Source organism: Macaca thibetana, chromosome 8 (assembly GCF_024542745.1).
Source record: "Macaca thibetana thibetana isolate TM-01 chromosome 8, ASM2454274v1, whole genome shotgun sequence".
Taxonomy (NCBI): Eukaryota; Metazoa; Chordata; class Mammalia; order Primates; family Cercopithecidae; genus Macaca; species Macaca thibetana.
The window spans coordinates 53,681,750-53,699,339 of NC_065585.1; the positions used below are offsets into that span (position 1 = coordinate 53,681,750).

The 17,590-nt window shown below is 36.5% G+C and overlaps 2 protein-coding genes across 3 annotated transcripts in view; one reads left to right on the plus strand and one right to left on the minus strand.

The window, feature by feature from the left end:
- Positions 1–17,590, plus strand: part of PIP4P2 (phosphatidylinositol-4,5-bisphosphate 4-phosphatase 2) — a 724,054-nt gene that overhangs the window by 326,167 nt on the left and 380,297 nt on the right. The gene's annotated exons all lie outside the window — the stretch shown is intronic.
- The window catches only part of SLC26A7 (solute carrier family 26 member 7), a 144,034-nt gene that overhangs the window by 4,645 nt on the left and 121,799 nt on the right, over positions 1–17,590 (minus strand). For both annotated transcript variants that reach the window (XM_050802618.1, XM_050802617.1), the window contains one exon: positions 3,815–3,915. In XM_050802618.1, the coding sequence (XP_050658575.1) occupies positions 3,815–3,915 (101 nt within the window). The remainder of the gene's footprint in view (positions 1–3,814; positions 3,916–17,590) is intronic.

A 17,590-nucleotide genomic window follows, 5' to 3' on the forward strand; every position in this document is an offset into this window, starting at 1 on the left:
CTGTAAGAATCATATAAAATTGTTCTCAACCTCTTTTAATAGAAAACAAGGACCCATTTGTGAAAATGAAGAAAGCTGCTGACCTACTGCTTGCTTTAATATTTTACAATAATTTGGACATATTCACGTGCTCTACAAACCCTGTGCATGAATGGTAAATTGAGAACCTCACTATAATCCAAGCCAAGTTTGATTACTCAACTTCCATTTTAAAAGGATTGCAAGATGAGAGATCCTGACTCATTTGTTTGGCATCTTTTAAGTCCTAGAAAATCTCAAGCAGAAACAACTTATTAAAGGCTCTGATCTTAAATTCACTCAAATCAAAGTCAGTCTATGAACTTCCGTAAAAGTAAATTTAGGCATTTTAGTTACCAGGGGATGGATTTCATTATATAATAGTGATGTATCTTACACATAAAATATAGAAAGGTTCATTTACAATATATTCTAATAGTGTGCATTGTACATTCAAAATTTCATTCATATTCTTCCAGTAGTAAGAAGTTCTTTCTATGTGAGAATTGTGAAATAATAGAAGATACATTACTGAGTGTAAATGAGAAAAGAGCAAAAAACATGGACTGCATCTTTGCCATTGAATAAATGGCTCCCATTTTTGTAAGTTAAAATATTTAATTCAAGGTGACCTCCCAGTGTTTGACTTTTTCTTAAGCTCGGTGAAACACAAACACATTGCTATGGGCGGTTTGTAGGTGCTGATAAATATAATCTCCAGTTCACTGACCTCCTCAAAGTCCCAAGTAAAAGTATAAAGAGAAGTCACCCCACTTCCTTCAACCTACAACTCCCAAGAGAATGTTTCTAATGCGAAAGCAACTAAGAAAACAATGCAAGGAGTGTTATTAGAAAGCAAGAAGCCATGAAGGACTGAAGAGTTGCTGTGGCTCTTCACTCTGAACCTTCTTCCAGGGTGGCTGGAACTAAGAAATAATATTAGTTGCAATGATATTAATTACACTTGAAGAAATGACATTTTTAAAATGAGAAAAAATAATAGAAACTAGCATTATTGAGTTCTTCCTAACTGCTAGACACTTTCTTAAGTGCTTTATATGCAATACATCATTTTTAAGCCTCACAACAACTTGCTGAAGGGGGTATTTCTACTTCCAGTTTACAGAAAAGCAAGTAAACACTTAAGTCCAGATCACAGAACTAGTATATGGATGATATTTGGAACCAGGCTTAGTCTATCTTTAAAGTCTATATTCTTAACATAGATCATGCTGTTACTGTAACCATAATGAAATAAAGAAAATAGGAATAACAAGGAAATTTAAAAGGGCAAACTGATACAAAACTGCTGGTTTTGTATATATAGATAGAACACACCTGGCTAAGGGAATGTCATTTTATGCCAATCTAAAAATAAATTGCATCAGTTGATTGATCCTGTCATTCCAGTGTACAGATCTTTAAAACCACTAAGATGAGTGATGAAAAATAAGTCTTTTTGCAACATGCCCAGTGCCAAGATTGTTTGAATTTCTCTGAATTGTCAGCCGTGGATCCTAAACTCAGTGAGAGTAGGTAATCATTTCTCCTGCTTTCTTTATTAACCCTAAGTCCTGTTTGTAATATCTAGAGAAGGAAGCTAATAATTTCAGAAACCAATTTAAAATGCAATTGAACAACAACAACAAAACACACACACACACACACACACACACACACACACATATACTGGCCTTTCCCAGTTTAAAAAAAAACAATCCTAGTCTAGTGTTTCTCAAAATAGGATCCTTGAGCCTCCTGCATCAGAATCACCTATGGGTGTTTAAAATGAAGCTCCTAGATCAGAATCAGAACCCAGAAGACTGCATTTTCAATGAGCACCCCAGAAGAGCCTTAAACACGCAACTTTAAGAGACTCTTGTAGACTTTAGGAACACAGAGTAAATAAAAATGCCGAATACAAGAGGCCCTCCTGTGAAGAGGGACCATGTGTTTACAATTTAGTTTCAGCTAGAAGAAAACATGAAGTATTCAGGTTGAATCCTAAGTCCAACTGTGCAAAGGTTTTATAGTGAACCACAAGAAAATGAAAACATATTATGTGGGGAGAAAGGGCGACTTGCTAAAAATAGCCACTAGATTTCAGGCCTCTGATACTTAAACTTAATTGTTTTAAACAATTTGTTTATTTTCGAAATATCTGCCAATTCTGAAACAAAATCGCTGCCTTATTTTTACAAAATGAATAAACTGAGATCCAGACAAGTGAGATGATTTCCCCCACACCTCAGCTAGAGTGATGCAGCTGGGACTATGCTGTGACTTCCACATACTAAGCAATTCCCCTCCACACACTCCCACCCATATCTTCGTAGGAAAGCAATACTAATGTTGACCTTTGTCCTACCGTGAGTTTGAAAGGTTGGACATTTCAAAGTAAATTTAAGATATAAATGAATAGAGACACAAGGTATACTACACCACAAGAAAACAATACAAGTCCACAACATGAGACCTTTTCAAGGATACCGATCTGAACCCTTTACAAGTCAATGTCTGGTTTCCACTTTCTGACCATGATATGTAACTAATACAAGACTATCCCCTCCTCCACAAAGAAGTACACAACTGGACAAAAATATACAATAACCATGTTTAGACAATCGGCACCAGGCAGGGCAGCACAGGGCAGCTGAGGTTCCTGAGAAAGGGGGAAAAATGGGGTGAGCCCTCTGATCATGGTAGCTTTCTGCCGCAAAGCAGTTTCTGGGCCCTGGCATGATGAGGGGGACCTAATAAAAATGTGGCAGCTTCCCTGAGCTGCACAGAGAGAACCAGAGTTCAGGGAGAAATCAATGGGTGACGAAAGAACTCCAGAAATTTCCATAAGGTTTAAATTAAGTATTTAGCTCAATGTCAAGCCACACAGGGAGGCTCTAGGTGGTCTGAGTAAGAAAACCTCTGGGAAGTAAACACCTGAAGATGAGATGAGCCAATTCACAGGCTCAGAAGCTGGCAGAGGACTGAAGAAACTGAGGAACAGATGCTGCCCCACCCTCAAGATGTCCCACCACCACCAATTCAGGGTATTAAGGGAAAGAACAAAAAGAAGTAAGAAAGAAGGTGAATTCCCTGTTGACTTAGTATTTACTAAAAAAAGAAGGAGGTAAAAAAAAAAAAAAACCTTAGAAGTGTCTGAGTTTTCCGTGAATTAACAAAATTAGGTGTTCTTCTAGCTGTGGAAATGGGGTTTGGAAGCTATGTCAGTTTTAAATCCATAAGTGGAGTTTTATTTTTTGCATACCTGGATCATGGAGACCACATGGAGATCATAGGGTAGAGAAAGAGGCACTATTGCCTGAGAGAACAGAGAAAAGCCATTGCATTGGGCACTGCTTGTGAGACCAGGAATGGTATTAGGCCAAACGGTACCCAACCGTAATGTGAGAGAAAACCTCCTGCCATCATCAAGGCACTTGCTTATGCAGCCTGTGCTCTGGAATGGGCTTTTCTCCTTTCTAGAATCCTTGTAAATTGACTGCCTAGGAGATCCTATGCCCACTGTATCTCAAGTCTATGTACTGTTCTCTCTGACTACCCCATGCAAATATTCTTAGCCCTGACCCTCACACATACATACAACTAGAAGCTGAATAGGATCTCCTGAAAACAAATCTACAGTGATGGGAGGCATGCAGTTCTACGTCCTTTGCAAATAATGGGGTGAGATGTGTATCGCAACAAGCAGGCTCAAGGCTACAGAGAGAAGGTGGTGAAAACCCCTGTTACTGAACAAAAGGGAAGAAACAGTTCTAAACACAAGCTCCATAAATACCTCAACAAGCATGGAGACTCCAGAATAGTCAAAAAAGGTAAATCCACTGCAATCCAGGATTAAAGAACATTTCTCATTAGGGCAGGACTGTGAAACTTCTTCTGTAGGAGAAACAGAGACTTGAGTTAGGCAGAATTTTAAGAGATTTCTGCTGCTGGCTTTGTTGACTGGTGGGAGGGTAACAGTGGCCTCATATTTAACAACACTAATTCTAAACACTTTTAATTTTTATATTTTTCAGTAAATTATTAATTATTTCTGAACTTTCTGATTTTGTATTGCTGGAATGCAATTTCAGGTGATTATGACATGACTCAAAGAAGAAGACAAAATAGGTTAATTACCAGTATCATTTCATATATGGACAAACTGAAGTTCAGTTTAAAAGTTTAAATGCTTTTTAAAGGATATCTGGCAAGTTAGTGCTAAACATAGACAGAAGCAAAGTCTCTAGACATTCTGAATAGTACCTTTCCCACAATATCACAATGTTTCCTTAATAGGCATGCCCAAAGTAGAGCTCTGTTTTGTGGTGCCTGAAGTGTATACAATTTTGGAATCACACTTAAAAAAAAAAAAAAAAAAAAAAAAAAAACTCCATTGCTAGGACTTGTCCCACAGCCTTGGAAGGGATCTGTATGACGGGCCCTGAAAATTAAGCTTCATTCGGTTCATAGTAAATCGGCCTCTGAATTTACCTGATGAAAACAATAAGATTTTACTTAGGAGTTCATGACCTCTTTTTGATAGACATTCTTAGGGCCACGATTTCCTTACATGATATGACCTATTTCTTCACAGTGACAGGCCACATTTGGGGTCCCTCTGAGGAGTGATGTGGCTCTCAGAACAGATCACGCATGCTGATTCCCCCACCACTGTAGGCAAAGTCTATCACTTAAATTCAAATTCATTAACTATTATGACATTCTCTGAAAAAATTAATTCTTAATTTCAATAGCATTGCCATTTAAAATGTTCAAGGTTTTTCTGTATAGTGACTATATAAAAGTGGGACTGTGGTTGTTTCTCAATTTGGGAGAAAATATGAGGGAAATAGTGCAATTAAAAAAAATCCTGCTTACAGATTTAAAAAAGCAGTAAAACAGAAAATAAAAAATGACACTGAAAATTTATATATGACAGTAACTGTCAGGAAAAAGGGAAATGCTACAAAGTAATTTCTATGTATTTGAAAAGTGATAGGTATAAGACTTGGTTTTCAGTTTCATCTTTAGATCTATATTTATATTTATTAATCAAATAATATGCTATTGATTGAATAATAACTATGTTGTGTTTGTACTATGTTCAAGAAAGAGAAGATAATAACACTAAATAATCAATATTTCTAAGGAGTAATTTTTTTAAGGAGTGAGTGATAACAAACATGAGTGAGGTCTTATTCCTTTCTTTAGGAGTTTATAATACTTTTGAGTGTCAAGGATAGCATTGGTATATAAATGACATGATTAAAATGATAAAATGAATAAAAATGTGAATTTACAAAACAGAGTAGTCTCTTTGGAGTAATCAGGGAAGGCTTCATGCAAAAAGCAGCTTTGCAGGATATATCAGATTCCAAAAAGGAGAAATAATGTAGACGTGTAAGCATTCTGACCATGTGGACAGCCTTAATCCAACACTAATGACAGCTTAAATCTAAAACTCCTTCTGCTCCCATTCAACCATTTAATGAGGACCAACGATATGCCAGGCACTCCATTAGTGCCTTCTGTTCTGCTGTTTCTCCCAGGGCAAGCGGGGCTAAGTGGTTACTGAACATTCAGGCTATGTTTCCATAGGCCTAAAATGGTAAACTAGAACCTCAGGCAAAATTGAAAATAGCCACAACATAGCTCATCTATTGACCACTCAGCTGCAATCATTATCATTCATTATTTCCCTGATTAAACACAAGATTTACCTCTACAAATGCAGAGGCTTTTATTTATATTTTCAGGTATAATACGCCCTGGCTTATTACCAGAGATAGGAGAGTATTAAGATTGCAGGAAAAAGAAAAATACTCTAAACAGAGAATACTTGTTCCTGTCAACAGTGGAATGTTGACTGGTCATAAATATATATCTGGAAATGTTCTATTAAATTTTCACAGTATAAAAATCTCTAACAATTAAATATTAGGTAAACTTTATGAGAAAACGTTAAAAAATTATATAATATACATAGGTAAAATATATATAATGAAGTTAGATGTTTTCTTACAAAGTAAGATTTAAAAATTAGTAAGACTAATCATGTTTACAATGTATATTGGAGCTTAATATGTGAAGATTTCTTATGTTGACTTTTTCAAACTTTTTTTTAGAAAATAAAATTTATATGGTTTCTTTAAAGTCAGTAATGAGTTGGGCCAGATGATGCCAGTTCGTGAAAGTCAATCGTGTATATATCTTCCATGCTTAATCACAGCATGTTGGTAGCTTAAAATCAGTGATAGTAGAAATATTTACACCATGGAAATTGGCAAATGCTACATATCAGAACTTCTCCACCATCTGACCTTATATCCCCACTCCAAGAATCATTTGCTATTCACCAGCATATCATTGCTTAAAGGTGGGTATTCTTATTAAATATAAAGAAAATCATCAGTAAGTTTTAAAAATCCAATGGCTTTGATTAAATGAAAGACTTAAACCACTGACATATTTGACAATAAAATAACAATGACACAAATTGATATCAAATTTTGTCCTTTTTTAATCCATTTATACAGTCTTGTTCTTACCAAATGATTCCTGTTTTATAAAATAATACATATTTCAAAATAATCTGCAATCTAAAGTTATTTGTTCAAAAATTTCCATAGAAAAAATTAGCATTCATATTTAACTTAAATAATAAGAATTAATAGATTAAGAATTTTTCTAAGATATTTAAGCCTTATTATCTATTTACTACCAAACATAATACTAATGTCTATAAGACAGGCTTGCAGCTGGGCGCAGTGGCTCACGTCTGTAATTCCAGCACTTTGGGAGGCCGAGGCAGGTGGATCACAAAGTCAGAAGATCAAGACCATCCTGGCTAACATGGTGAAACCCCGTCTCTACTGAAAATACAAAAAATTAGCCGGGTGTGGTGGTGTGTGCCTGCAGTCCCAGTTACTCCGGAGGCTGAGGCAGGAGCATGGCGTGAACCCGGGGGGCGGAGCTTGCAGTGAGCCGAGATAGCGCCACTGCACTGCAGTCTGGGAGACAGAGTGAGAGTCTGTCCACCTCCCCCACCGCCCCGCAAAAAAAGACAGGCTTGCTAGAAAGAAACTGTAATCGGAAAGAATATTAGCAGTTATTATGTATAACTGTCTGACATGAATTCAATCCTCCCTATCCACAGCCACGGCAAACATAGCTAATGAATTTGGTATTTTTTTCCACTGAGGTCAAACAAGACCTTACAATTTCTATCAATCAGTGCTTCAGGAAGCCACTACTAGCTGATCAAAAACTTATTTGTCATTCTGAACTTAAAAAATATTACAGTGAAAAACAATCTGTGTATATGTTACTTAGAGAGATTGATAACTGCATTTAATTGATGAGAAAATCGTGATAAAATGGTATTGAAAATTCTTAAACAAGTTTTTTTTCCTTTTCTATCCTACTATATTTCACTTCTAAATTGTACTTGCAATTTTATTTATTTTCTTGTAATTATCTCATAATGTACATGATGATAGATTATTAACTCTGAAAGTATTTGGGGCTTTATCAATAGTGATTTAAAAATGTTCCTTCCATTGTCTGAGAGTGTGTTCATGCCATTGTTTGCTTCATCTTTTTTTTTTTAATCCAACCTCCTTCTGTGCTATTCCTTTAATTGAAATATGTGTATATTTTCAGGCCATCCAAAAATAAAAATAAAGCAAAGCAACAGGCTCATGCCTTGTATTTGTGGTTAATAATTTAAGTAAGCTATTTTAAGAGACGCAATTCATGATTTTCTTCTAAATGAAAAAACAGTCTTAATGGTAAAGTTACCAATTCACTCGAATGAAAATTTAAATACAATGGACATTTCTAACATTTTTCCAAAAGTAAGTGAAGTTTCTTTTACACAGTATCCTTTCAGTTCTGCCGTTGCACTAATTGTATGGCTATAACCTTGTGTTCTAAACTTCTAAGTAAATCAACCAGAGCAATAAAAATCACATAATCCTAGAAAAGAGTAAAGTGAATGCACAGCTAATATCCTGCCTTAAGCAAAATGAGGTAAGCTTGGAGCATGTGCAAAGGAGACAACTAATCTATTCCCATGTGGAATGGGGTAAATGATGGGCTTTATCTACACAAAAACAACATTTCAGAAAGAAATTAACCATCAGGTGTGGGTGGGCAATTAACTCCAGACTGTGGAAGTCAGCTCTCTCCTGTGGAATATTCATTAACTTCTTTAATTAAAAAATATTCATAGTTGCATAATTTAAAAGTGCTTTTTATATACTTCAAAAGATTCTTGACAGTCCATGAGTAACTCATAATTTTTTAAAAGAAAGTATTTTCTGTTGATATCAATTAACTATTGAAAAGCAGATTTACATCTCAAATTTCTCAAGAAAATAAGAAGTTAAGAAATATTTAAGACAAACCACAACATTCCCTTTGGAAAACATGTGCACATATTATTGAACATTTCTTTCCTTCCTTCCTTTCTCCCAGCAGTCAGCTAATATAGATGTATTGAGTGCCTACTCTAAGCACTGTCCTAGAAAATGTACGTACAATGACGAACAAGGAAGACAGTGATCACTGCCCTCAACAGATTCACAATCAGGTTGGGAAACTCGTCAGTTGAACTAGTAATTTAAAGTGTGAAGAGGGCTAGAGATGTGCAGAAAATGCTATGGAGGTGAAGGAGACCTTGTGTGGTGGACAGAATAATGCCTCTTAAAGATGCACACATTTGACTCTCCAGAAACTGTGAATATGTTGCCTTACATGGCAAAAGGGACTTTGTAGATTTGATTAATTTAAGGATGTTGAGATGGGCAGGTTATCCTAGATTTCTCAGGTAGGCCCAGTGTCATACAAGGAGACAGGAGGTTCGAGGTCAGAGAAGATGTGGTGACAGAAGAGACCACGTCTCTTCTGATATTTGAAGATGAGAGAGGAGAGATTTGATGATGTCACACTGGCGGCTTGCAAAAGGAGGACAGGGCCATGACCCAAGGAATACAGATGGCCTCTGAAAGTTGGAAAGGGCAAGGAAATGAATTCTCCTCTAGACCCTCTAGGAATGCAGCCCTGCCCAAACTTGATTTTATCTCCAGACTCATTTCAGTGACTTCTGTCATCTAGAACTGTAAAATAAGAAATTTGTGCTGTTTTAAGCCACTGCATTCATGGCAATTTATTACAGCAGCAATAGGAAACTAACATACCTGCACTGCTTATTTGAGAAATGAGTAATAAGGGTGGGAACTTGTTTAGATTTCAAGGTCTATGATGGCAGAGTTCGTGTCTACTTTCTTCATCCTTGAATATCCAGCACTCATTGTTGTGCCCAGGATTTATTAGATGTTCAATACATACAATACAGATTAACTGAGTGAACAAGAACATGAATTAATGCAGGAATGAATGGAAGAATGTGATCTGTGAGCTGAGACTTGATAATGATTGGAAGTTAAGTAGATGACTAGGCGGTGGAGATAGACCCAGCAAGTCATAATGCTAAGAAAGACCTCAACAGAGTGCATCTTGGTATTGACATAAACTGACTGAAGTGTTTGGAGACTCAAACTGCTAAAAGTGGTAATGGAAGATTTCTCTGTAAATTGAGATATTTTTATTTTTACTAAGAGAAATAGCATGATTTCCATTTCATACTTGATGTAACCCTGCTTCATATATTTTGAATATTCTATCATGTGCTCAACTACAAATCTTTTCCTTCTGAAACGATTTTTAGCGGGGAGGGCAATTTTTTTTTGTTTTGTTTTGTTTTTTTGAGGCGAAGTCTCGCTCTGTCACCCAGGCTGGAGTGCAATGGCCGGATCTCAGCTCACTGCAAGCTCCGCCTGCCAGGTTTACGCCATTCTCCTGCCTCAGCCTCCCGAGTAGCTGGGACTACAGGCGCCCGCCACCTCGCCCGGCTAGGTTTTTTTGTGTTTTTTAGTAGAGACGGGGTTTCACCGTGTTAACCAGGATGGTCTCGATCTCCTGACCTCGTGATCCGCCCGTCTCGGCCTCCCAAAGTGCTGGGATTACAGGCTTGAGCCACCGCGACCGGCTGGGGAGGGCTATTTTTAATTCTCTTCCTTCTTGCCCATTCCCTTACTCAGTTTACATCTTTTCTTCCTTTAATCACTTCTAGATCTATTCTGTAGTCCCCAAAACCCACTTGATGTCTCCTGGATGACCTCACTTAGCTTAAGTTTACCATTGTCCCACCTAAACTCACTTTTCCTTTTAGCTGTTCTCCTGGCTTCACTATTATTCCCAGTTTGAGAGTTTCAAAGTTTCAGAATCATCATTTGTATCGTTCTCTCCCTTACTTCAACTCCCAAACAGTTCCAGCTGCTGTTCATTACACTGCTGAAATCCCTTTTGAGTCCTTCGTCTCCATTTTCACAACCTGGTGACCAAAGAAGGGGAAGATAGAAACTTCACTCCTCTTCTCTAGATTATTATCGCCCTATCATTCTTGCTTCCCTCCATGCAGGCTGCATTTAGATCAATCTTGAATCTCAATTTTAAGTACCCTTTCATGTATATAGCCTACTTTCAACGGGGACTTAAGTCCTGCCTCTACCCCTAACTAGCTGCATGATCCAGAGCAAGTTACATCTCCCCTATGGGCCTCAACGTCATCAGTAAAATGAAGAGTGTTCTGGTAATTATTTTAATTATTTTAAAATGAAGAGTAGAGCATTTGCCTATTACCTATTTTAGTTATTGAGAATAATGCCCTGTGAATTGCTATACAAATATTTTGTTCATTGGACAATGAAGGATAATACAATAGAAATTAAAAATGCATTATTTACCTTAAAATCTAGTTAGGAGGAAAATGACTCTATAACCATATAGGTAATATGTGATGGATTAAAGCACGTGGTAATTTCTGTGTTTCACTATTACTATTGAATTCCACTTTATAGGTGAAGATACTGAATTCCAGTCTGCACCTGACTGAGTATTCTTCTATATGGATCTAGTTGACTTTTTTCTCCCTAACAAGATTGAAAGGAAGTGTGTCCCTTCAATATATTTTACTTCCCTATTAAACCTCAGAAACAGTATAACATTTGGATTGGAAGAAAAGGGAGATGGTTCTAGTTATGAGAATCCAAATAAAGGCTTAGACCCAGAGATGATTAAGTTAGATGTTGGAGCCATAAATGGATTTGTCTGGCTGGGATGGAGAACTTGTACAATGTGTGGTGAGAAGGAAAGCAATTTGGAAGGATAAGGAAGCTTTCAGGTGCCACACTAGGGAGTAGGTACTTGATCCTCAGAAGGAAACCATTATAATTTATTAAGAACAGTAGGGATTTTTTAAAGTAGAGGCGATTTAACATTAATCTGTCATTACATCACAGAATGAAATAAAGCTGGAATGGCAATTAGATCTTAGCTGCATGTCAATTCCATTTGTAGTAGCTTCTTATAATAACATGTTGAGAGGGTTCTGAGGCTACTTTGGCTCATAGGAAAAAAATGCCCTGATCTATTATTCTATCTGGTATGCACATACATACTGGGTATTTTCTATCTATAGAATACAACAAAGGCTATCTCATAGCAGAAGATAAAAAACAATATGAAAATAATACTAATTCATTTCGAACATAATTAAGGACAGAATCAGAGTCACAGAAGTGAAAATGAAAGGTAATGAAACCAAGTTATAGGTTTTAGGGATTAAATTAAGATGCGAAATAAAAAGTAAGCACAGTACACATAACCTCAGCATTTAAAGCATAGGGGAGTAGAGCAGGGCACTACTTGAACAAGAGAGAGAGATAAGAGGACTGAGGAAACTTTGTAGGGGAGAGAAGGAGGATGTCAGAAGAAGTGTTCTGATCAACTATGTCTGACAAATATCAAAGGGCCACTGGGTACCAAAGAGTTTCACGAGGACCCAGCAAAGGTGATCATGCCCATCAGCTACTGTTCTGTGCAAAGTGGGCCTGGTCAGGATGCAGAAGTAAGAAACTCCTCTAAAAATTTTTCAGTTCAGAGAGTAAGGCACTCAAGTTAAATAAGTATTATTCTAGTCTTACATAAGTGTTCTCCGAGCACACAAGGCAGGTAAAAGTATATTTGCCACAATAAACTAGAAAAGACCAGAAAAGCTGACATCTGAGATGCATCCATGTTAATGTGGGTCCATGCAGTTCATTCATATATTTATATTCTATTTTATTATGTTGTATATTGATTTACAACGTATTATATGCTGTAATTCAATTGATATTTTAATATGTATTTTATCTTCTTACAAAAACACTCTATATGATTGTCCATTGTACTGCTAATGGATGTTTTGCTTATTTCCAGGTTTGGGGGATTAATAAACAATTTTATGAAAAATCTTGTATACTCTTCCAGATACAAATATTATGATATTCTTTTCTAAATTGTGTTTAGAAGTGCAAAAACTAATATAATTCAGCTTTTTATTCATCTAAGTTTATATGAATGAAATTAGAACCTTACAATATGTTTTCATTTGTCTTGCTTTTTTCCCCAACATTGTTTATAAGATGTATATAATTTTCATTATTATGTGAGTATAACATATAACAAATATATTAAGTAAAAACTCAATTGTATAGATATGTCACAATTTATATGAACCTGCTGCTTTAGTTGGTCACCTGAGTTATTTCCATGTTTGGATAGTTACAAACAATATTGTCATGAATATTCTTGTTTGTATACTTTGCTGCACATAAATTATCATTTCTTCAGGGTGTACAACTAAGAGCAGAATTGCTGATCACAGGATATGTGTATCTTCAACTTTATAAGACATTGCCAAACCGTTTTCCAAGGTGGATGCACAGATGGTAATCTGAAAATGCAAAATCCGAAATGCTCCAAAATCCAGACTTTCTCAATGTCAACATGACATCATAAGTTACCTTGAATACATCATTTTACTATCTTAATGGCATGTCATAATTGTTACTGTTCAGTACTTACATGTGGATAAATGTAAGAAAATGATTGCTTATTGGTAGCATATAAATTCAGTCAGGAGTGATGGTAATGCCAAACAACTGGAGATGGATTGTCCACATCATTTGCTTTCTTATGGTTAAATGCACACAAACTTTGTTTTATGCACAAAATTATTTAAAATATTGTATAAAATTACCTTCAGACTATGTGTATAGGGTGTACATAAAACATAAATTAATTTTGTGTTTGGAGTTGTGTCCATTCCCAAGATACCTTATAATGCATAAGTAAGTATTCCAAAATCCAGAGAAATTCAAAACCTAAAACACTTTCGGTCATAAATATTTCAGATGAGTGATACTCAACTTGTAAGAGTTTATACTACCACCAATATTGTAGGAGACTTCTTGTTGCCCTGTATCCTCACCAATCCTTGGTATTGTCAGATTTTTCTAGTTTGACCAATATCATACATATAGTGTTATTTAATTTGCATTTCCCAAATAATAGCTGTGAATAATAATGGTGAAGTCAAGCATATTTCATATGTATGTATTTTGGTAACTTAAAACAATGTCCCTTTTTGTGAAATGCCTGTTCGTGTCTTTTGCTCATTTTTCTATTGAGTTGTCTGCCTTTTTTTACTCATTGATTTGTAGTAGAAAGCAGTCCTTTCTGAATTTTATAAGTTACATCTATCTTCTTCCACTCTGACTTATTTTTTCATGTTTTATATAGTGCCTTCTGGTAAACAAAAGTTCTTAAAAATAATATAGTGAAGTTTAATAATCATTTTCTTTATGCTTAATGCTTTATATTTCTTGTTTTAAGATAATTTACTTATTCCAAGTTCTTTTAAGATATTTTCCTATGTGCGCTTCTAAGTTTACATTTTGTCTACTATATTCAGATTGATTTACCTCATACATATGTGTGGTATGGTGTGGATTAGGGGCCTAATTTCATTCATATAGATACATAATTGTCTCTGCATTATTTATCAATAAGACGGTCCTTTCCCATTGCTCTATAGTGCCATTTTTGTCATAAATAAAACAGCAATACATGTGAGGACTTTTCCCCCTCTGAGCTCTCTACTCTGTCATATTGACCTATTTATTTCTGATCCAATACTACACTGCAATGATTATTAGAGCTTTATAATACATCTCAATGCTAAGAGGACATACCCTTCATCTGTTCATATTCTTCAAGTGTCTTAACTATTCTTGGCCATTTGCATTTTTATTTAAATATGTAAATAAGCTTGTAAAAAGCCATTAAAATATTCTATTGAAACTTTACTTGATATTAAATCTAAATTTATAAATCAGTTTTAGAAATTATGCTTTTTGATATCAAGTATTCTAATCAATGGGCATTGTGTTTCCCTCCATTTATTTATGAATATTTACTTGCTACAGGTATTTTTAATGTCTCATAATAAAGTTATACACCTTCATCCTGTGTAGGTCTATATATTTTTATTTAAATTCATTTCTAAGATTTGATTTTTTTTTTTTGAGACGGAGTCTCGCTCTGTCACCCAGGCTGGAGTGCAGTGGCATGATCTTGGCTCACTGCAAGCTCCGCCTCCCGAGTTCACGCCATTCTCCTTCCTCAGCCTATTTATATATACTTTATATTATATATAATATATATTATTTATATAAATATATCATTATACATTATAATATAATTATATATTTCATTTCTTTCTTGTTTCTTTTTCTCTCTTACCAAGGAGTGATGCTAATTTTATATACCATATAACCCTATATAATCCTAACAAGTATTTAGGTAATGATTTGGACTTCAGTGATTCTGCCTTCATTTTTTCTGCTCTCCCTCCCTTATTTGCTCTCTTTTTTCCATTTATTCATTAATTGACCATCTATTAAGTTTTTGTGCCTAGTGATAAAGCCATAATAGAAACAAATACCAAATTCTTTGGGAAATAATGTTAAATGAAAGAGACAGTCAATGGGAAAAGAAAAATAGTTAAGACTTGAGAAATAAGGCAGTAACCATGCCATTCTTGCTTTCTAAAAATATTCGTATTCATTTTTTTCAAGATGGCTGACTAGGGACATCAGATACCAGTTCTCTTCAAAAACTAGGTCAAAGTTGTTGGTGAATGGGCATGTTCTGAATGGAATATTGAGGGAAGAGAGCCAGGACCTGTCAGAAATCCCAATAGAAGAAGCAGGGTTGCACACAAAAAAAGCAGCAAAATCCGAGAGATTGGCAGCCGAGGAACTCAGAGTTCCACAGAAAATATAGGTGGGGGTGCTTCTCTGTTCTCCTCACCCCTGTAACAATCTGCAGACTACCAAACTCTTAGGGAGTCCTTCTGCTCTTGTGACTGTGTAATGCTGTTGGTGGCAACTTGAGAACTTCTCAGGGTCAAAGAACCAGGTGACCAGCTCAAACATGTGTGCCCTCACTCTCCTCAGATCTAAGCTAAGATGGCACCATACTAATTGTGCACCCATGGTGGACTTCTGCCCTGCCAGAAGATTCTGTGTCATTGAGTCGCTGCACCGCCAGATTGCCCACAAACATCTTCTACAACCCACTCTGACTTTGGCAGGTGCAGAGGACCAGTGGGTCCCAGGGGAGCTTTCAGACCCCTGGAGATCTAACCTTCAGCCACTTCTATGGGTTGGCACCAAAGCCCCCCTTGGGACAAAGGAAGCATAGATGTGGTACCAATCACTGAAGGGGGGCAACACCAGCAGCCAGGAACAGACATGGAGAGGTGATCATCTCCCACTCCCCTCATCCACTATTGCAGACCCAGGAGAGGTTCTCCCTGCTGGGGGCTGGTATGTGTGAAGGAAAGCACTTGGAGAAAGTGCTTCTCATGGCAGCTCCACCACCATTGAAAGTGAATCCACCCTGCTTGGGATTGCACAATGAGCAGGGACCAATTTCTCCTTCGTATACAGAACAGCAGCAGCCCTGCAATGGAGGACATAACCTACAGAGTTGTCTGCTCTGGACTGGGGAAGGTGGCTCTGCCCTGAGTTGGTTTTAGTGGCAGTGGACAGAGGGCTTTATCTACAGTCTGCAGCCACTTTGCAGCCATGAGCCAAAGGACAAAGTCTATATAAACTGAAGGTCATGAGCCCTGAGGCAGAGGTGCAATAGGGAGGTAAATTGCATTCCTGCCAGCCCAGCATTAGAATCTGGTGCTCACCCCACTGCCCCTTCCTTGGAGATCTACTCATAGCCCAACATTATCTCCCCTTGCCATCCTCCCATGAAAATAAGTGCTTCCACTCCTCAGCCTCCTGGAGAGTGAGCCAGCTCTAAACTGCCCCACAAAATAAAAACCTGCTGCCAGAAGGACATAGTGCTAGTGCAGGAGAAAAGCTACCTGAGACCTCTGTACCCTCAGCCCTGCAGAAGATACTGTTTTGGCTCTTACATTCAGTATACCACTACAACAGGCAGCATCTGAGAAAGCCAGTGCACAGAAGCTGTCCACAAACAAGGAACTCATGCAGAACCTTGCCCTGAAAGCACCCAGAAATGAAGACAAAGGATTGTAAAAAACATACACTGCAGTATACCCTCAAGGGAAAAAAGAATGAAAAATGTAAAAGTCCCATCCAAACTATATAAAACTCAAAAATAAGCAACAGTTCCTTCAGATGAGAAGGAATCAGTGAAAGAACTACTGCAGTACAAAAAGACAGAGTGTCTTGAAACCTCCAAAGGATCAAACTAGCTTTCTAGCAATTGATTCTAACCAAAAGGAAAAGTCCAAAATGACAGATAATGAATTCAAAATGTGGATTCAAAAGAAACTCAGTGAGATCCAGAAGAAAGTTGAAAACCCGCACAAAGAAACTGGAAAACAATTTAGGGTTTGAAAGATAGCTATATTTTTATAAAAGCCAAATAGAGCACCTGGAATTAAACAACTCACTAAAGGAATTTCAAAACACATTTGAAAGCTTTAATAATATACTAGAAAAAAATAATTTTAGACCTTGAAGACTAGTCTTTCAAATTAACCCTGACAGAAAAATAAAGAAAAAGATACTTTAAAAATCAAACGAAGTCTTTAAGAAATTTGAAATTATATAATACAACTAAACCTGTAACTTATAGGCATTCCTGAGAGAGAAGGAAAAGTAAGCAATTTTACTTTTATGTATGAAAAACATATTTTAGCAAATAATTCAGAGAAATGTCTTTTATCTTGCAGGTGAGGTAATTATCCAGATACAAGAAATTCAGAAAACACATGTGAGATACTGTAGAAGACATCACTGAAGCAGAGTCATCAGACTGCCCAAGGCCAACATGAAGAAAAAAAAAAAAAAACTTAAAGACAGCTAGAAAAAAGGGCTAAATTACCTATAAAGGAAATCCCATTACACTAACAGTAGATGTCTCAGCAGAAATATTACAAGTCAAAAGAGGTTGGAGGTCTATTTTTAACCTTCTTGAAGAAAAAAAAAAAAGGCCAACCAAGAATTTTATATTCTCTCAATCTAAGCTTCATAAAAGAAGGAGAAATAGTCTTTCTCAGACAAGGAAATGCTAAAGACAACCAGACCAGCCCTACAAGAAATCTTCGAAAGAGTTCTAAACGTGAAAATGA